General features: G+C 37.3%; 1 protein-coding gene across 4 annotated transcripts in view; it reads left to right on the top strand.

The window, feature by feature from the left end:
* Positions 1-22,155, top strand: part of MID1 (midline 1) — a 181,559-nt gene that overhangs the window by 110,052 nt on the left and 49,352 nt on the right. For all 4 annotated transcript variants that reach the window (XM_071430552.1, XM_071430551.1, XM_071430555.1 and 1 more), the window contains exon 3: positions 19,971-20,066. In XM_071430552.1, the coding sequence (XP_071286653.1) occupies positions 19,971-20,066 (96 nt within the window). The remainder of the gene's footprint in view (positions 1-19,970; positions 20,067-22,155) is intronic.

The raw sequence follows: 22,155 nt of genomic DNA on the forward strand, positions 1-22,155 counted from the left end.
CCATGTGCACTGTGTCATTTTCAGAATCTTTTAATAAAGGGGTAAATCTTGCTATGCTAAGTATTTTTTTCACAATAGAATTGGGATTTACTGAGATTTCTCTGTGTGGGTTAAGCCAGGCATATGAATTTTGTTTTCAAAAACAGTTTTTCTTCTAGACAATGCCTTATTCCTTGAACAACCAGCAATATCTAGCAGGGTAAGAGAAATGGCTAGCACTGAATAAAAGTATTGAAGGAGAACATTTCACCTTTATACATATGACAAGTGTTAAATACTAAAATATCTCTAAAGCCAGCTGGCAGAGTCAGGCTGGTACAGTGCTACATTTTGGGTTTAGTGTGAGAATGATGTTGATAACATGCTGATGGCTTGTTGTTGCTAAGTAGTGCTTAGTCTAAAACAAGAACTTTCTTTACTCTTTCTCCAGTCTTTTTTAAAACTTATTTTCTATTGGATGTGCTAATCAGGAGACCCATACTGTATATCTTCAAAAGAGTTAAGGATTGCACTCCAGCTAAGTGGGTTTGTGTAGCCTTGTGAAAAGAAGGCTTAAGGCAGACTTTATCATCATGTTTCAGTATTTAAAAGGTGACTACAAAGAGGATAGAGACTTCTTTTTACAAGCAGTCCAATGGAAAAATGAGGGGTAATGGGAACAAGATACTACTGGGGAGATTCTGATTAGACATGAAAGGAAAATTTTTCACAATCAGCAATTGGAATAATCTCCTCAGGGAAGTGGTGTTGGACTCCCCAGTGCTGGGCAGTTTAGGATTCTGCAGGTCAGGGTGCTGGACCATCTTGCCTGGACTGTGCTTTTGCCAGGAAAGTTTGGACCACATGATCCTTGAGCTCCTGTCCAACCTGGCTGCTGGTACTCAGACAACAGCTGGGGTTAAAGCATAAAAGTGAGAAAACACATTTTTTACATGATTGTATATGGGAAATGAAACCACTTTGCCTTCTTTGATTGGTAATGTCAGAAAAGAAAAGGAAAAAACCTACTAAAGAGATCAAAGTCTTGATCCTTACACTGAGGTATCCTTAGCAAATGAAAGCCCAAATAATAACATTAACATTGCAGTCTTTTGTTAATTAAAAGCTAGATTGGGAGAACAAGTGCTTTATTTCCGTTTCCTTTACAAACAATGAAGGGGTGCAATCCTACCTAAATCAAATCAATGGCAAAACTCATGTAGAAATCACAAGTTGATAATTCAGAAGAGTAAAGGATCCTTTGATGTTTGCCTTTTTAAGTGCCTACAAAAGAGCAGCAATTCCAAAGACAACCATTGGACCATTTCTGGTTTTTACTTCTCACATTTTGCATGTAAGAAATATTCCCAAGGCCGCAAAAAAGATTTGTGAGAAACAATAAAACCAGACTCTCTGGTGAGAGACCAGTTGTCTCTGTTGGTCTCATTTATGTGATTCTGTTGTAATATATGATTACACATGTGCTGGCAGATGGAAATGTTTTACTAAATGGGAAAATATAGCTGATATCATAGGGATCATTTGAGATTTATTAGAAAGTTATCTGGTGCAGACATTTTCCGTGTAAAATAAACCCATACAAAGTCCTGCTAAATTATTCACCTAGAGGCTTTTTCCTCTGTCAGAGTCTAATTTCTAACTCCCATTTTCCTTCCTTAGACTTGGTCTTCCTCTTTCCTGACACCCAGTCTTAGACTCCTTGCCTGCTCAGATCCTTTTCCAGTTTTCCAGTACATGGTCAGCATCCATGTCCCCAGATTAGTATTTTCCTGCTTCTACATCTGTATTTATTCTGAACCTTTTCCTTTGGTTCCCAGACTGCTCGGACCTCCATGGATGCTCAACTATATTCGGTAAGCCCCTGCCATCCCACAGACCACTGTTCTGCTCAGGACTCTGCCCTCTCTGGTCTCTTCCCCTAGTGGTTCTACCCTGCAAGGCTTTATTTTCCCAGCTGTTTACCCAGCTCAGTAATTCCCATTTGTATATTCACATCTCACTATGCTGACTTTTCCTTGGTCCTTCTTCCGCTGTTTCTTCTTTCCACCATCTCTGCCCCTTTTTCGTTCCTGGGGTTATCATTTGCAGTATCTATGTTGTTATTTTACTTTCTCATTTGAGGCTCACATCTGGTTGTACTTCCAGAGAGGCTTCCAGCTCACCCATCTCCCAGTCTCAGGACCCTTTTCCATAGTGACTCTTTGCTCACTCTGCTTTTCCAGTTATCCATCCCCATTTGTTCCCAGCACCTCCTCCAGCCTCACCAGGAGCATTTTTTATCCATTGCTTGTCTACCTAATTCCATCTATTTATCATACTCCTTTCTCTGTTTCTATCTTACAGTGTTCGTTCCATTTTAATTTTCAGTTGAACTCCTCTGCATTAACAAGTGTGTTCTCCAGGGAGGGGAACTGGGGGCAAGGAGAGACAAATTCTGCTTTTAGATCGGGAATGTAACCCTGCCTTAGGTCGTCAGGTGGGAGAAGTCATTACAAGGATATTGTAGGCGAGTTTGAGTAGCCCTGACCTGTACCATGATAGTACACATCCTATCTGGTCAGCTGGGAGTCTGGAGCTCAGCTGGTGTTGGCAGTCCTCAGAATTTTTAGTTGCAAAATTGTGATGTACAGTTTTTTTCAGATCTTATTTGAATTTGGAAGGGCTGGCTGTTAAAGGCAAAAAGGCATACACCTGGCACAAAAACTTCTCCTGCCAAAGTCCAGATTTCAAAGCACTGAAGCAGCAGAGCACAACTTTTTATCACTGATGGCAACATATTTTCTGTAACTTTTTTTGTAAAATTAGCTGGTGGTTTTATCTGACATTTCTATAAAAATGAAAATTAAATAAAATCAGGCCAAGGAAATACTGCAACTGGAAACTTTAATCTGATATAACTGAAGTTTGACATTGCAGTATGTGAAATAAAGAGCTAATAATGGGAAACGTCAAATACACATAATGATAGATGAAACTGCAATCCCTGCTGATATGAGTAATAGCTTTAAAAAGTTTGAAATATGTTCTAAATAGTTGAGGATAAGCTATGAACTGAGCTATATCTCTCAAAATTATCTGATTATTAACATTCAACTAATGCCTGGGTTTAGCCCTTTGTATATAGCAAAACTACTTTTTAATACAAAACTTGCTGCAGGCAGACACTATAAATTCTGTGCATTCTAGGGCCAGGTATGACCACAGTAATTGCAGAATCTGACCTCATGCAAGAGAGATTACAACATTTTGCATACTAATTCTTTTATTTCACCTATAACTCACAGGGGAACAGGCCGATGGCTGTTAGTGTATCTGACTCCTGCTATCCATATGCATGGGTTCCAGATGGCCGTTTCCTGGGCTGGATTCAAGGGAAGAGGTCAAACCTAATGGCCCTAACGACAAGAATGTATCTTAATGGGAACACACCACTAGCAAAACATTCCAATTAACAGGGGATGTACTGAGCTGAAATAAATGGTTTCAAGTGATGATCAGCCTGGTGTGAAATTATAAACTCCATTGTTATTATCAAAATGACTAATTACAGCTCTGATGCATAATAGCACGCCATTTTTTTTAAACTGGGGGACTAAACTGAAAATGCATTTAGCCTTTTGCTAAACCTCTAGGGCAAAATGAAGAGCATGTAATTTTTAGCTTGTATTTTTATTTAATTGGGACATTATTTCAGTACAAAGCATGATGTAGTATATCTTTCCCCTTTCTCCAGTCTTTTTTAAAATAGTGTTTCCACCGGATGTCCTAATTAGGAGACCCATACTGTATACCCTCAAAAGATTTAAGGATTTCACTTCAGCTAAGTACCATTTTTGACTGTGAAAAAAAAAAAAAAAAAAAGCACAATTAAATGGGGGAGAGAAAACCAGGGCAGCCAGGCTATTCAAGGAAAACTGAGAAGTAGGCATAAGTTTTACATAAGCATTGTAATATATGTAGGTGGTTCTGTCTTTACAGTTTTCTAACACTGTATAGGACTAAATTATGTTAATTTCTTTTGTATTTCTACATAAAGCAATCCATACACATTTTAAAGCCTTATTTCCTTTTGCCCTACAGCTTTCATATCAAGCAAGTAAATGTTAAAAGCAGTTAAAAGCAAGTCTGAATCTGTCCTCTCCATTAATGGGTTTTTAATTTAAAGGTCTTTGAAATTTTCATCCCCATTAGCTCAGCCCAGGAGCACTGAACCACAACTGTCTGATGCATGTGCTGGCAGACTGAGTCCTGAAAAAAGTGTGGCAGTTCTTCCACCCCTGGTTAGACTCCTCAACCAATGCTGAATGACAGAAAATAAATCAGAAAAGTAGAAAGTAGAAAGGTTGAAGAGGCCTTGAAATTCCTGTTCTGTTTTGTTTATCTTTCACAAGTGCACTGAAAACTGAAAATTTCCCTTAATAAATTACAGTCTTGTTCTTTGTCAAAGATTCCAGGCAAAGCAGAAAAGGTGTGATGTTTCTGTAGCTGTATACTACCCAGAAATAATTTTATTCACTGGAACTTGATATCATGCAGGAAATAAAAAGTCAAAGAATAGATTAAATGAGGGTAATAGAAAAGCTAGGTATCCATATTGTTCACTCATGGTTTAGAACATACTTTGAATAGTGCAGTCAAATGTACAAAACATTGTCACTTGTGCTATAAATCATATATGATAAACTTAGCTTCTAAAAATATATTTCATTAAGTTCTTTATATAAGAATTATTTATGGCTCAACTAATTTATCTATAGATTTTCAGAATTTCAGTAATATTTATGATTTATAAAAATAAGTGTCTTAATTACAGAATTAGAGAATAATTTAGTTTGAAAGAGACCTCTGGAAGTTATCTAGTCAGCAGCCCCTTTCACAATGAGGGCAGGTTGCCTAGTGACTATTTTAACTCTCTTCAAGGATAGAAACTCACAGCTCCTTTGTGCAACCTCTTCATCATTTAAACACCTTCAAGGCATCAGCAGCTACCTTTGCTGTGAGAGCACGTGGTCAGCTCCTTGTCCACAGGATCCATGGGGCCTTTTCTGCAGCTGTCAGGGTTAACAGCTGTTTTTCCAAATACAGAGTTTGCTTAAAGAAATTCACCAAGTTTTGAAATCCACTGCTTTTATTGTGATTCCCTTTTCTTTCATTTCCCTTTTCTTTCTTTCATTCACATTTGATTTTCATGCTCGTTGTTTGACCCTGAGCCTCAAAAGCATTTTAGATGTACAAAATTCATTTGTACCTAAGACATTTCTGAGGTTACCTCTAGGGACTCTGCAAGATGAAACAAAGCAGACTTCTATTTACTTTGAAAAGCACCCAGCAGCTAGTGTCTTACAGTGGAGACATACCACAGCACATATTTAATAATGAGAATGGACAACCTTAAAGGTCTGGACAAACCCATCAAGAACTATTGAAATCTTCTTTTTTTAGACAGTTTCAAAATTACATTCAGTTTCAAAATTACATTCAGAAGCAAGGCAGGGTTTTTTGGTTTTGGTTTGGTTTTTTGGGGTTTTTTTTTGCATTTTGGTTTTTTTGGTTGGTTTTTTTTTTTTTTTTTTGTAACATGTTTCTAAGGGGCTAGTTTTAAAAGTCTGAATTCAGAACGTTCATCCAGTAAGTTTTCATTTTGATCACATGTCAATAGACCGTGGCAAGGGCAAACTACCTGTTATGTCAAACCTAAGAATCTTTGCTTTTGCTGTCTTCAGTAACCACGTCTAGATTGTTTGAAAATAGCTGACACCACTCTAACATACAAGTAATAATCATTATCTTGAGCACCCAGACTACTTCTCTGAACAAAAACTTTACCAGCATTTAGTGTCCATAGTGGGAGGGGCCTTCTTGACTTTACTGGCTTCTGATGACTCTCATTCAAAGCCCATTGACTCAGTAGGAGAACTAGCATAGCCTTTAGTGCATATTTGATTAAAGGCATTTATCTTAGGGAAATTGACTAATCTATAAAATAAGGATCAGAATGTTTTTCTCTTGTAAAAGTAATTGAAATTCATATAGAGAAAGAACAAAGTAAGCATTATTATGCCTCTATCTCTATTAAGAAGTTTTGTCTTATCAGTTTTTTTTTAAATTAGTTAAATGAGTAATTTAAAGCATTTTAGCATTTCATGTACTTGGCACGTGATTTGGTTCTTTCTCTTGAAATAAGGTGGTTACTATGGAAACAAAGACTATGGAAGATTTGCATCGCTGTTAACTTCATGAACAAATACATTGTTATGAAATGAAAAAGAAAACAGAGATACTGAGTTATAAAGTAAAATAAGTTCCTTATTAATTACAAAAATCATGAGTAAAAGCTAGTTTTATATATTCAATAGGAACCACTCTGGCAGAAACAACTACAAAAAATGGAAGTCAATGGAACTGTCATTTCAATATCCAATAATATTTTCTAGAATATGTAATTTCCAAAATGTATGTCCTATCTCCTGCATGAACAGTTGCAACAAAGTGAAAGGCTTACCAAAACCAACTTGTTTTTCCTATCAGAGTGTAACAGCAATTTAGAGAGTAGAGCCTCTCTTGACGTAGTTACAAAGGCAATATAGGGCATGGCTCTCCTGGCCCCTCCTCAGCTATTTGCACAATTATTTCTTGGCCATCTCACAGACTTGCGTGTTTATGCACAGGGTGAACCAGTTCATGTGCAGAACTAAGGAGTCAAAAGCCCTCACTCTGGGAAAGCCTGGCATTCTGAGGGTTCGCAAGTCTTGCCAGGCTTTGTTTTCCAAGCATCTGGAGATACAGAAAAGTGTGGACCAGGTCAGTAGGAATTAGAGAGATGTCAGTTCTCCTCTCCTGTATGTAACTCACTTTGTTAATGGCACTGTAGTGTTCAAAATCAGGGAATAGTTGCATAATTGAAATAGTTTCAGACTGGGCAAATCAGCTCAAAATACAGCCATGACAACAAGCTAGAATGAGAGGCCAAGCTAACCAGTAGGTTGATTTCACTGGAGGGTTTGCTAAAACAAATCCCTATGTACACACATGCCCATGCACACAGGGCCATACCTAAAAGAATGAATCAGTTACAGATACAGCTCCTTACCTAATAAGAGTGGTTAATAAATCATCAATTGTAGAGCACCACACTTTGGAAGGGACCTCCCAAGATGATCAAACTTTCATGTAAGAGGGAGCCTAGATGGCTATGCAGACTATCTGTCCAATTGCATCTTGAAGACTTCCAGCAATGAGGACTCTCCCTTGTCCCTAGAGAGGCTATCTTAGTAAATTATTGTTTCCACTGTAAAACATGTCTTTTTTACATTGAATGCAACTTACACCTGTTGTTTCTTATCTCCCCTGTGTGGCTGCTTGTGAAGAAATGGTCTGTTTGTAGGTACCCTTGAAGTATAGGGATATTCTTAGAGGCCCTTTGAGCCTTCACTTATCCAGGGAGAAGAGATCTTACTTCAGTCAATGAAAAAATGAGGAACTTAAAAAGTTGTTGTACGTGAAATCAGGCTCAGCACTCCATCAGTATTGTGTGACCTCAAAATGCTATTGATGACCGTGTGCTTTAGAAACACCAGAGAATAACCTGTTCTCTCTCTACACCCCTTGCACATTGCATTACTCATTCTTTTCACTTTACAAAGCATAGATATATGCTCTATACAGATGTATGCTTTTTTGTGTATGTTTTATATGGCTAAAGAGAAGGTATTTCTCACAAATCTCTCAGAAAAAATCGATGTAGAAAATACAGAAATAAAGTACTGGGTAAATGAAGTTCATATCTTTTCTCCAAAGAAAACTTTGTCTGAGATCAAAATCAAACTGAATTAATTGAAGGCCTCAAGTTGAGACTTCCATGTGCTTTACAGTTTTAATATCTTCCCAAAGTGCCATGAAAAGCATACTTACATAATCAGCATTGACTCACGTTTTCAGCAGAAAAAGTTTGGGAGCCTTGATAGTAGGCAAAACTTCAAAGGCTGTCATAAATCAAATGAATCATTTGTCTGGAAGTCGTCGTTATAAATTGGTCACATTATGTAAATGTATCAAATGAAATGTTAAGATCTCCCTCTTTCTGTAGGAATAATTGGATTTGCACTTCTCTCTAAATTGCTAGTCTTTTCAGCAAAATGGAAAGTCGTTTATTTTTCATTACCTGAATGCCTGTCATATTATGGTTACAATGTTTACAAAAAAATAAGCAAAGCTATATGGGAGGGTTCAGGCAAGCTGTTTGTATGTTTTACTACTGTTATCCCACCTGATGTAAAGATGATCAGCAGGCCATGTAAGACTAGCTCAGTTTTGCATCCTTAGTTTAGGTATGCTAGAGTGGATAAGATGAAACATTCTAAGATTCTTTGTAAATCATTCAAAGGTCATAAAATCATAGCACATGCTGAGTTGGAAGGGACCCAAAATGGTCATTGAGTTCAACTCTGGCCCTGCACAGGATGCCCCAACAATCCCACCATGTATGTGCCAGAGAGCATGGTTCAAACAGTTGTTGATCTCTGTCAAACCTGGTGCTGTGATCACTTCCTTGGGGAGCCTGTTCCATGGCCCAACCACCCTCTGAGTGAAAAACCTTTTACTGATATCCAAACTAAACCTCTCCTGACCCAGCTTCATGCTGCTTCCTTGGGTGCTGTCACTGGTTATGAGAGTGAAGAGATTGTAAATCATTGAGATTGGTACCTGCCCCTCTGCTTCCCCTTATGAGGATGTCCATGACCACAGTGAGCTTTCCCCTCAGCCTCCTCTTCTCCAGGCTGAACAGACCAAGTGTCCTCAGCTGCTCCTCATACAGCTCCCCCTCAAGGTTCTTCACCATCCTCATGGTCCTCCTTTGGACTGCCTCCTATAGCTTGATGTCTTTTTGATATTGTGGCACCCAAAACTGCCCCCAGCACTGGAGGTGAGGCTGCCCCAGAGCAGGACAATCCCCTCCCTTGCCCAGCTGGCCATGCTGTCCCTGATGCCCCCAGGACAGGGTTGGCTCTCCTGGCTGCCAGGGCACTGCTGACTCATGGTCAACTTGTCATTGACCAGGGCCCCCAGGTCCCTTTTCATGGCGTTGCTCTCCAGCTTCTCATTCCCCAGTCTGTACACACAGCCTGGGTTACTCTGTCCTAGGTGCAGAATCTGGCATTTGCTACATTGATCACACCTCTAGAGGACCATCATTTTTGCATTTGGCATTTTGGAGGAAGAAGAGGTACCAGGAAGGTGGCCCCTTAAAATTATGATAATTCAGCTGAATTTTTTAATATGTTAAAGAAAGGTGGGGCTATACCTGTCATTTGCTGTTCTTCTAGAAAATGGACTGTGGATTCAGGTGTTTTATTCTCTATTATTCATAAGTATTTTGTTCTTAATTGAGCATTTATTGAAATATAGTATATATATGCACATATAAATTGCTTTTGTTTTCTGAGGATTAAATGCTCTCTTTTCTAAAGACAGATTTACTAAATTTGCTGGTGCAAATTTCTGTGCTTAATATTAAGGCCATAAATAGAGAATCTCATCCTTCTTTCATTAGGAAAATGTTCAAAGTCTTTTCCTGTTAGAAGCAGAGCTGTTATTGATTGTTCCAGTTCTCTTAGAGAGCACACAGGCCTTTCCTTTGTGTTTTGCCTTTCAGGTGAAAATCTGAAATGTCAAGAAAGTAAAGTTCTAACTCAGAAGAGTACAAAATAATGTTTTAGAAATTGAAACAGATCTGTGTTTGTGAGTTTGAAATCCTACAGGTGCACATATCTAGGCTTCTACTTGCACTCTTTTCCCTAAAAACATCCTTTGATTTTATATGATATGATCTATCACCTTGCAAACAACTGCATAAGATTTATTTTTAATGTATTTTTTAAATGTCTTGTGGAACCAGAGTTCTGTGGTGATGTCACAAACATTCTAACACAATCACTAATTCTTAACTCACAGAAAATTTATTTCTGTTTTATTTTTCAAACTGTGTGTAATCAGAAATAAAAAATAGACAAAAAAAGTTCGGTATATAGTCATGGGATCTCAATTATTGATGGAGTAGAACTGGCTTGAGTTACATTTTATGGTCAGGCATGCTGCAAGTGATTACAGGAGCACAGTAAAAAAACACAAGAGTACTTAAAAACATACTTGAGCCAAAACTCACTACTTTGAAGTATCCTCATGCAATTGCTCATACTGGCATGAACAACTCATTAGTTGATACAAATTGATAAATTCACATTAGTAAAGTGAAACACGTCTGTGATCATCTGCAGAGCTAAGTGAACAGGCAAGTCAGCTGTGGCTTCCACATGGAATGTTTGCTTATGGCTGGTTCAGTTTTTTAATCATTCCATATACATTATTGAGGACTGCTGAAAAATAATGTGTCCCTGCATTACTGGCCTCTCAAATTATAGTTGGTTTATCACTGAATTGATTATTTAATTTCTTTGTGGAAGTGCACTCCATAAGGGAGTGAATAATAGTATCGTAGCATGGGAAGGAGTTATTTCTTCAGCTGTTCTGCTGTCTGTAGCATGCATCCCTCAGCCCCTGAGGACTTTCTTGAGCATCCACATTACTTTCAGACCTTCCTCCCAGAAACTCTTGGCACCATACTCTGCCAGCAAATCAAGAGCCAGAAACTGAGTTCAACTCAGGTTCAAAAAGTCTAGCAGAAGGTGAGGGGCGTGTTGTAGCAGCAGCTGGACAGGTCGCAGCATGACCAGAAAAAATGGAGCAAAATCATGAGCATGCTTTGGAAGTAGGAGTAGTGAGGGAGATCAGGATGTCTGGGAATGGAGCTGGATACATTGATGAGGTAAGGGAAGGAAAAGCCTTTAGCATTGTACACTAAATGAGAGAGGATGATACTTCTGCCTGCTGAGTGTCTTCTTGGTTTGTTTTTTTCATTTATCAGTTGCAAAATGCAAGGGAAAAAGTAACTACTGGATTTGTCGTGGTTATTTTTCTAGTCCATCAGTACTTAAAATATACTCAGAACTTTAGGTTTTCAGCTAAAACTCTTGAGAAGTTTGTTGGTGTTTGGTTTAATTTTTGTCTTTTTTAGGTTTGGGGTGGGTTGGTTTTTTTGGTGGTGGTAGTGGTGGTTAGTGAATTTGAAATCTTAAGTTGATCTCTGAGGAAGTATTGGCAATAAAGACTAGGCAGGTCAGAACAGAAATGTCACCTGACTAGGACAGAAATATGAAACAAAATCTGTTTCCAAGTCATGATCTGCACCTTTCAGTTTATACTCCCTATTCAGCTCACCACCATCATATTCTTTTAGTAAGTCCCTAAGTATGTAATTCTACTAAGAGTATTTAATGTTGCCATCTGATTTTATACATAACAAATTATAAACTCAAAGATTTAAATATAATAACATCTCTGTACCTGAAATCTGATTCAGAGATTGATGCCTTGGACTGGCTGCCTAGAATAGAGGCTAGTCAGAGTTAGAGAATAAAGTAATGGCAAATTCTGAACAAACAATATTGTCCCTTGTAAATGTGGCATTTCCCTTTTAGACAGCGTATTTTTCCTAAATGTGTATGTACTGCAGACAACCCAATGCACATCATATTCCTTACAGGGAACTACATCTAAAATAATAGTAAAGGAGGCAGTTTTACAATATTTATTGTGAAACCAATATTTTACACATTATAAATGCTCCAGGTGCAAGGATAATATAAACTGGTACTATCAAGGAATCTGATCTGCTTGCTTTTATTCTTTCTAGGTATTTTCCATCATTTAAAGAATTAAAAAACCTTTAAATATATTGTTCGATCCTTTTTATTCTTCTTAATATTTTGTCTCTTTACAAGGATACAGCAAAGCCGCTGTTAAAAGAAAAAAAGAAAAAAAAATCCTGAAAAACTCGTGACCATTGTCCATATTGGGTGTAACCTCTGAGAGGCTTTTGCACTGCCCAAGGTGTATCTATTGTAGGTGTTCAATAAATACCTACTTTATTCTTTTATTCTCTAACTCTGTTTGGCTCTGTTCTAGGTAGCCAGTCCAAGGCATCAAGATAATTATTTTAGTAACCCCTAAATGGGAGACCTGGTGCTTGGTCAAAAGCTTTTTGTAGAAAAATACTGATAAATTATATTATCAGGTTGGGAAGTATTTTAGATGAATGTTTTCAAAGAAGTTGAACTTATCTCTAAACTTGAAAACTCAAGTTCCCCACACCAAACTTCCTTCAGGGCATTTACTCAATCTAGTAGATGGTTTTTGTTTGCTGAATAGGCAATAGAGCAGAGGAGGAGAAGAAAACAGAGAGATTTATACTTCTGTCTAGAGGAAGCTCTAACCATGGGCAGCAAGGTATTGAGCATGTGACAGAAGAAGCACCAAACTAAACAGATGCCAACTTTTTCATGGTATGCTGTCTGCGAGGTATGGTGTATGGTATATTCACAGCAAGCAAAAGGCAGAGCTTTCAATGACTTCAGTGAGGAAAAAGCAGAGTGCTCCAGAGGGTCATAACTAGCTCATGGTGTACTTCTTGGCAAAATTTCAGAGGGTTCATAAACACAAGAAATAAACCCCTATAAAACACAATTGTAAGTGGTGCTTTGATTAGTATACTTCACCCTGTGCCAGAATTGGGGTTTCTGCTTAGCTGGTTTAGTGACACTTGCCTCATGCACCATGACATTGGAGAGTGGGATCAGCATTTTCCCAAAGAGGCTCAGTTCTCTGGCTTCCCTTGGGTTCACCAATGGTGCCTGTATGGCTCCTACTGCTGCTGGGGACACAGCTGGGAGTGTGTGGTGTTCACTGATGCACCTGTTTGCCCCCTGCAGTGGAGCTGCCCAGACAGCCCCTCACATTTCTTGAATAGGAGCTGCTGGTGTTCTGTGTTAGCCCAGCTGTTACAAGCCCACAAGGCCAGTGTGAATCCTGGGTGTGCCAGACCTTCTAGCTGTGCCAGGAGATGGGCGCACAGCTTCATTCTCTGGATGGACAATTAATATCCTCAGGAGGGCAATCAATAAATATCCTTCAGTGTGCTGTTTGCTATACTGAGAAACAAATGCAGAAGGCTGCAGCTGCCTCAAGTGTCAGCTTCATTACAGGCCAGCAGAAGGAGCTGAATTAGGCTTGTGACAACTCCACCACTGTTAGCTAGTGCAGACCAAATCACCACATTGACCTGCTCCATTTCTTACCTATCCAGCTGCCCTTTCTAACCTGCCAGCTTTGCATAATACTGAATTGTTTCTACACATACCTGCTTAGATAAGATGGAATTTTTTAACCGCAAAATGCAGTCATATGTATTGACTGATTAAACCCAGATTTTTTTCCACAATAAAACCTCTTAAATAAATATAACTTTCAGAAATGTTTAGGCAGACATCTGTAGAAACCCAGACTTTAATAACACTGCATAAATTTTGGTTCTTTAGATAATATTTTTGTTTTGTTTTTGTATAGATGCCTGTCATTGGTTAGGTGGAAAACTTAGAATTTCAGGTTTTGGAATGAATACTTCTCAGATCTTTCTTGAGCAGGATTACATTATGCATCTTGTGGGCAGGAGCTTGTGTTGAACTCCTGGTCTTAAATACATTCCATGTCCTGGGAGGCTGGAAGTACATTTAGCTAGGGTGCTGCAGGACAGCTGTGCAATAGTTCAAGTTGTCCTTAACCCCCTTCATTGCACTGGATTAGCCCATGGGGAAAAGAATGAGTTTATAAGCCCTCTAGCTCGACACAATAAGTCTTTAATGACATGCATTAAATTCAGGTGTCTGGTATTTGTTTTGCTCTTTTAACACTTCAGCTTCCAGTTTGACTCCTGCACTGAGGCAGGAAAAAAAGGTCAAATATATTGTGGCCTCAAAAATATTTTTACACTTTTGCAAATCTTGTTAACTCACATATCAATCCAAACTGTGTTTTAGTTTTTAATGTGGTAAGATGCTAAATCTATTCCTTCTTGATCCTTGATTCCTGATTATTATTCTGGTCCTTCTTTGATTAATGACTAATGACTCATTAAAAAAAGAACTGAAACACCCCCTCAGATCCCAACCAAGTTAACATTTGTATATCTTCTAATAGCTTAATTGAAAAAAAAATCCCAGTTTATCCTATAGTCAGTTTTGTTACTATCTAAACTGGAACAAAATTCCTTTAACAAGTTTGAAAGCCTTTAAGAGAAAATGCTATTTTCACTTCATTTTTATATGTCCTTCTGTTACAATAAAAAAATAACTATGAAAATAAGTATGCAGTGAAAGTTTCATTGACCTGTGTTCTGGGTAAACATTGTCTCTGCTATGGGCAAATAGTTTTTAAGTGTATGTATGGTTTCTTTTCCAAACTTATAGTACACATCAATGGAAAACTTTTGCTATAGGGTGCTATGTATATAGCTCTTGTCCTGTTCTTTTTCCTCCGAGGCCCCAGGTATGAAATTTCTCTTTCTCCAAAAGAGAAGAAGCAGTGGAGGAAGACTGAAAAGCAACTCACAAGACAGATTGGTGTAGTTAAATAAAAGGCCAGAACTGCACTTACAAATGACAGGAACCCCTGGTATATTTGAGGGCATGGCTTTGCAGAGACACAAGAGTGTAATTGGAGGTTCTCCCTAGAATATTGCTTTCTCAGTTAATAAAGATTTTATGTGGTCAAGAATTTGAAGGGCTTGGATTTCCTTCAATTTCCACAATGTCCCATGTTAAATTGACATTAATGAAAAATTGTGACATTCCTATGAAATATGGAAATATTCAATACTCAACTTAGTTAACATTATTGGAGTCATAATGGCTTCCCATGCAGATATTTTCATTGCACTTTTAATAAACATAGTCCTGGACAATTAATTAACAGTGCAGTATCTCATGAGTCTTTCCTTGTGATATACTATAATCACTTGAGGTAAAAATCCCAGTTCCCAGGAGTCCATCAACATCATAGCTGTTATTTCTTTACACATAGGAATGTGGAGTGCAGTTGTTAGGCTCTCCACATTTGAGACTTGAGGTCAATCATTCCTATTAAAGTGTTACTATTCCCTGGCTGGAGAAATACAGAGTTGATCACATGAATGCTACAGAAGAGTAGTCATCTGTTTCAGAACAAGTACATAGAATAAAAATTAGCTTAAGTTTTTCCATGTGCACCTGGCATGTCCATTTAAATAAAGAACACCAAATGAAGCATTAAGCTCACATATACACCAAACCTGGCTCAAAACCACACTTGATATTCTGGCAGTTATTCTGGATTTGATTGGCAACTGTTTTAATAGGTTAGACACAAGTCCTGGAGGCAACAGGACTAGTTCATGGGGTATGTCACTATGACGAGGTGAAAATAGAACTGGAGCACATGCAGCACAATGCCTTTGAATTTGGAGGAAAACATTTCAGTGAAGATGTGTTTGCTTGGACTGTGTTAGTGACAGGGAGTACATTTATGATCTCTAACCAGCCTGCAAGTACTAAAGATTGATCTGCCATGTCAACACCACCCTGCTTTCCCTGCTGGCTTAAGTTAGAATTGTGATCACACTTGTGCTTTGTGATGTTTTATTGCTCATCTACAGCAGTGTAACTGTGTGGCTTTAAGCTACACACTTTACTAACCCAGTCTGGTAATGTATAAACTGTTTCATATTGACTGTTTGTAAAGAGATGATGGGAGGGGGGCAGTGGTTCTCAAGAAACCTATGTAATTACTAAACTTAAGTTCCACTATGCAAAGTTGTTTTCTTTGAACCAGGAGATAGCCTCAGAATGTGCTTTACTCTGGTCAGTTCTACACTAGGATCAAAGGAAATGCAAACTGCAGTCAGTGCTTGCTGAGGCTTTGGTCATGGTGAAGTTGCTTTACTTCAAAGAAAATTGAAAATATCATTGTACCTGATAGCTTTCTGTTTTATTTTTTAGCTTTTAAAATAGAGTTTTTTATGGAAAATGTCTCTGAGAAGATGATTTTGGGAATGCTTTTATTTTGTCTGCCATGACGTAAGGCAGGAGCACACGACTCAGCATTTCTCTTCTTTAGAAGCTTACATTAATTTATTTTGACAGCATTTCCAACTCATAGTAGCTTAGGATTATCTGTTTGTGCTACCTTCTTATTTTAGACAAGCAATGCTTTGCGTGAGACTGTTAATTTGGCAAAGGGCATGGGTTCACATTTGGTTTTCATAGACTGATAGATTTAAAGACTAGAAGAGACCACTATGATCATCTAGTCTGACCTCCCACTTTAATCAGGGCACAAGCCTCACGCAATCGTTGCTGCAACATGATCATGACTTCAGCAGCAACGTGTTCATGAGCTAGACAGCGGCTTAAAAAATGTGATCAATACTGAGTTGCCTTCCTCTAGGTTTTGGCATTAATTTTTCCAACTTAGACTCCTGTTCCTGGATCATATCATTTTATAGGCATACAGAGTCAAAATGAAACATCATCCTTAACTGTCCTTTTCAATTACATGTCTGGGGCTTCATCTACTTGGATTTATCCCAAGATTATAGGAATATTTATGTTGTATAATTGTCAGACCGTGCTAAATGGACAGTAAGCATTCTTTTCACTTTATACTGTTGTAAAAACAGTTTCAAAGCATGAATGGAATGTCAAGATCTTGGGCTGGATCTACATTGGTAAGTCAGGAAGCATTCAGCCTTGCTTTTGCTTTTTGAGAACAATTTGCATCTACTGACTTAACATACATGAAGCCTGTCCACAGAGGAAATGCAGAGCAACTCTCGTGTTTCTTTAAAAAAAATCAATACCAGAGTTTCTAAGATCAGATTTTAATAAACAGGTAACAAGGAAAATTAGCAACTTACAAAAAAAGATAAGAAAATGAAGGTGTAAATGTTTAGGGAACTGTGATTTACCTAGAACATTACCAAAAATACAATTGTAATTTGGTGTGCCCAACAGAGCAGCAGTAGAAGATTAGGTGGGAAGAAGGAAGGTACTTGGAATCAGGTTACTCTGCTACTCACTTTCACATGTACTCATCATAATGTGAGAGCACACTTTCTTAGACTTCAAACCTGGCTAAAATTCACTCTCCCAGGAATTCTGGTCTACAACAACTAAATTAATTTTCCAAGTTGGCTGGACCTCTAAATCTGGCAGTGTTGTTTTATGCAACTGGGGAAGTTCCTGGTGTGGATGAGAAATGAGGTTGCAACACTTTGGAAAGTCTCTGAGCAAACATCTGTTTCTGAAATTTAAATATTCAGGTCTTTTCTGTGTCACCCTTCATGGAGTAAAGAAAGAGGGCAGAGCTCAAACTCTGCAATTTTAATATCACATGGTAGCTAAAGTGGCTCCATGGTCTGTCTGAGAAAATAATAGGGGAAAGTACTAGAGGACAATACTGCTGAAAGGAAATCTGGGTAAACATACTGATCAAGTTTTATGAGCTCTAAGACTTTCAAATCAGGCCACTTTTTAAGAGCTGCCATTCAGTACTGCCCTAGTGAAACTGGAAAGATTGACATTAATTTCAGACAGCAGCCACCAGGTTCTTGTCGTCTGGTAAAGCATTAATAAAAACTGATGTTCTTCAACAAAAATTTAACAAAATTCTAATTATTCTTGACTTAAAAAAAAAGAACAACAATCTCTTGCATACTAAATTGCATGGAAACAGAATTCCAGGTTTCCCATATTTAAAATTACACAGTTCAAGGAGATAGAGCATGGGAATGGATTAACTTTAGTTTCTCTTAGGCAATTCACTTGTTTCACAGTTTTCTTCCATTTTCATGGTCAGGAAATGCAGAAGATATCATGAGACCTGTGTGAAGCCATAATAATATATGGGTTTATATTTGTAGTCACTGGATAGGAAACTTATTCTAAGATTTTGTTTTTCATCATATATATATATATATATATATATATATATATATATATATATGAAATATTTATAATATAATAATGTATATATAATCTATGGGTCAATACATTTCTGTTTCAGGGAAAAATACTGACTCTTCTTGCATTAATGGTCTTATCTGAAAAGAAATAACTTTCAGTAATTTGAAATCATGGCAGTGTTCCAAAACCATTTTGAATACATTTTTTCTTCATAGTATATATATATAGGTACCAACTGCAAGTATTTTTTATGTTCAATAATACATTTTAAATTAGATAACCTCAATGAAGAATACACAATTTTCATTGAAACATTTTAGTGTAAAATATTAAAATATATAAAACATTAATGTGTAAGATTAAGAAGTTATAGAAATAAAATTTCAAGCGTATCTGCTAATTTGAATCAACTTAAGGAACTGTTTATTGAAGGCAAAAGTTACCTGATATTGTAACTATATATGATATTTTGACTTTGCCTATGAGCTACAAAGGGACATCTGACAGCACAGCCAACATGTCTTTGCAGTTAAGATTTTTCACATTGTGGCTTATGGAAATGTAAGATCCAGCACAAACAGTATGGTAAAAATGCCTGTTCTTGTTACTCTTTGTTTTAATGGGCTATGAAATAAATGTAGTGTAGAAGGTATTTTTACAGCCAGAGCTTGTCATACACAATATGCATGGCTCTGCTGGGAAGAAAATGCTAAAATTATGTACTTCAAGCACCCATCATGCTTCTTGGAAGGGTCATATACATAAAAGCCACCAAAATGTTGTGTTTTCCTTAGTGGAACAGAACTGACTGCCTCTCCAGTGCTTACAGCATCAACTCTGTTACAAGCTAAAGTGTTTGTCATTCAGCAATTCAATACCGCCATCTTCATTTGCTTGTAGCCACATGCAAAAATGGGAAGGAAGCTGCATGGCTGCAGGAAGGGAGGGAAAAGAACAAGGTGTTTTAAACAGCATGAAATAGGCAGGAAATAACAACACCAGAAAACACACTCTCTAAATGTGGGTATGGAGGTGGGAGTTGGGGGAGGATTATACAAGTCAGGTAAGTTAATGGTAGCTGCAGGGACTGAAATGATAGAATAGATACACTAGAGGGAAAGTAGTAGTGTGAAGAAAAGAAGGTCATTAATAAAAGATGAGGAGGGTTGAAATTAATGAAAGTTGTGCAGAGACACTTGCAGCCCTTGTCAGGAGGAAAGCAGAGGACTCCTGGTATTCCTGTTCTGTAACTCCAGGGAGTGGGTCAGAGCTGTCACAGACCTGCCCCTCCTGTGCTTGGGTTCCCCTCCTGTGGACACAGGGAGGAGAAGGGAGGCTGAAACATTTGTTGTTAGATCTCAATCTCCCATGCAATTGCAGGGAGCCAGGATGCATCCTCAGATCTGTGAGATGGAAAGGACTTTGCTCCAGCACAGCTGCAGATATTTATGGCAGCCATAATCAGTTGATAAACACAGAAATGTGCCACAAGTTCTCTCCTAAGGACAGTTAGTGAAGGCAGAGTTTGTGAGCAGGTATTTCATTCTTGTCCATAGAAAGGATGTTTTTCTTTTGAATTATTTATTAAAAAATATAATTCTGCTCAGCTAGGGAATAAAATTAAATAGACCAAAATCTCCCCAGCATTTCAAATCCTAAGAAAAAAGTGCTGACCAGTTCTGAGACCTCAGTTAGCAGCAGAGTTTTAAATTCAGATGTTAGATTGAAAGCAGGAAATAAGGAGTAAAAAAATGTTCTCAGTTAAAAATAAATATTTATTTTGTAGAAATGTTCTTGCCTATTCTGGTCTTCTTCCTACTCATTTTTTTCCTCTTGAATAAAACTAATTGCTTCATCTAATTATTATTAGGTCCTTAGAAAAACTATTTTCCAGAATTCACTCTTTTCTTGAACTTTTTTGCTCTCTTGTGTTGCACAGACAAAACATCTAATCTAATCAAGCATGTAATGGAACATATCAATATGAAAATCTCATGTTCATATCTGTGTAGTTCGATTTTTCCAATATTCACCAAAGTATTAAAATCTTTGAAATGTTATTTTTTTCTTTTATTTTTACAGCAAAATTTGGAGAGCAACCTCACCAACCTTATTAAGAGGAACACTGAACTGGAAACTCTTCTGGCAAAACTCATTCAGACCTGTCAACATGTAGAAGTGAGTATGGCCTCCATTAGAAATTCTTATAAACTTAATTACATTCATTTCTAGCATACAGGAGCAAACATTTAAACAAAAAAACCAAACAAAACCCCAACAAAAATAAATAAAACCAAACAAACAAGTGAAGAAATTAATTTCAATAATGGTAAATTGACTTAAAGCTTTTTCACTGATAAGGGGTATTCTCAATACAGATAACCTCCTTTACTTTCCTTTCTGTCCTGTTTTAATTATGGTGTGTTGCTATGGCCTCCACTGCTACTATCCTTGAACACATCACTTATTACCTTTAACATTTGTCTTTCTGGATCCTTTGTGAGATAGAGAAATATTTACAGGTGGAAAATGAAGGCAAAAAAATAGGAACACCCAGATTCCGAACCTCATTTAAGTTTCTGTTTAACACCAGATTTGTTTTCATTTTCTTTTTTTTAGTCAGAATTAACTAAATACATATCTGTACTCAAATGTCATACATGAAGTATATTTATCTTCCAAAGAAAACAGGTTCTTACAGGCCTTTTAGTTGCTTCACTTACATATTCCACTCTGACAATCAATCTTTAGCAGGGTGAGATCTGAACCTATAATTTCCCCCCTAGAAAGGGTGAAAAAAAGTTCACCCAAAAAAGGCAAAGCAAACAAAACCAAAACACAAAAAGGAAACAAACTCAAGAAACAAGCCAACCAACCAACCAACCAACCAACCAACCAAAGCCAAGCAACCCCCTATTCTTCAAAGAGATCATCTTATCTATGTTTGTATCTGCTCCACTTCTCTGGAGCCTCACCAACTTCACAGAGCTCAATAAAACCATAAAAGTCTACGCACAGTATGAGGCATTAGGTGGATGGTTTCATCCCTTTGTATAGGCACCAATAACACCAGGCAGGACAGCTGGAATGGCATTAGTGGGTATTGAGAGACAGAGATAAGGCACAATTTGTTCCTCTGCATCTAAAGCTCTGAGCAAACCCCCTGAAGCAGACGGGCTCAGGACAGCATAAAGCCTCTTCTTCACTGGTGGCCTGTGTCCAAGATGTGCTAGAGCTGAAAAACTTAAAATTGCTCCTCTGTCTTCTCTGCAGCTCTGCAATATTTTACCAGCTCTAAGTTTAGTGTTACAAGGATCCAACTTGTTCAGCCGGTAACAGATGCGCTATTGTCCCTGGAGTCCTGGTTTAGAAAATTTCTCTGAAGACATAAAGCAATCGCAACATAGTTGTTAATGAATTCCTACCATGTTTTATTCATCAAATTAGTCTAATTAGCATTTAAATTAGCTAAATATTAAGAAATGAGCTTCAGTCAAAACCTTGGACCTTGGCTGTGCTGGAAATTGGGCAAGTGGGGATGGGGAAGTAAACTTTGAAGTTATCTCTGTTTCTCAGAGCCCTGTGAAAATTTCAGATACGATGTGCATATCTCCAGCATTGGAGAAAATGTGACTTAGATAGATTTTTGAAAAGTCAGTACATTCTTTCTCTTCTTGGTTGCTCAGGAGAGAAATTCAACCCAATATAGGAACCCAAATTAAAAATTAGATTAAACAGATTAGCTAGATTAATCTTTAATCTAATCTATTAATTAGATTAAATTAGATTGGCTAAAACATTAACAATGCAAATTTAAAATTACAAAATATTGGGAAAAGTTTCCAATTACTGTATTAGTTTTGACATATGAACCCACTGAAATGTTGAAACTGAAAAGGAAGTTAGTTTTACAGCAAATGCTTTCTTTTTCATTATTAGATTTATTATAGGTAATAATGTAAAATAGATTGTACATCATTTGTAAACATATAAAAATATAGGTAGTAAATTTAAAGACTTTTGTTACCTACTTTGATTTTTCTTACCTAATTTGAAATCATTTTGATTTAAATTTTGGGGCCTTTAAAACTGGTTTAAAAAAAAGAAAAAGGAAATAAGCTTTCCGTTTCAGATATAGTTTGAACTTCGAAAAACAAGGAAGGAAAGGAAATTATTATTATTCCTTGTATTAAAATTACCAAGACTTTATTCTGATATAGATAAACTTTTAAAAGTCATGCTCACTAACATCTATTTGTTGCTGTAA

This window comes from Agelaius tricolor, unplaced genomic scaffold (assembly GCF_023055355.1).
Source record: "Agelaius tricolor isolate 1412-34295 unplaced genomic scaffold, bAgeTri1.0.p SCAF_7, whole genome shotgun sequence".
NCBI classification, from domain to species: Eukaryota; Metazoa; Chordata; class Aves; order Passeriformes; family Icteridae; genus Agelaius; species Agelaius tricolor.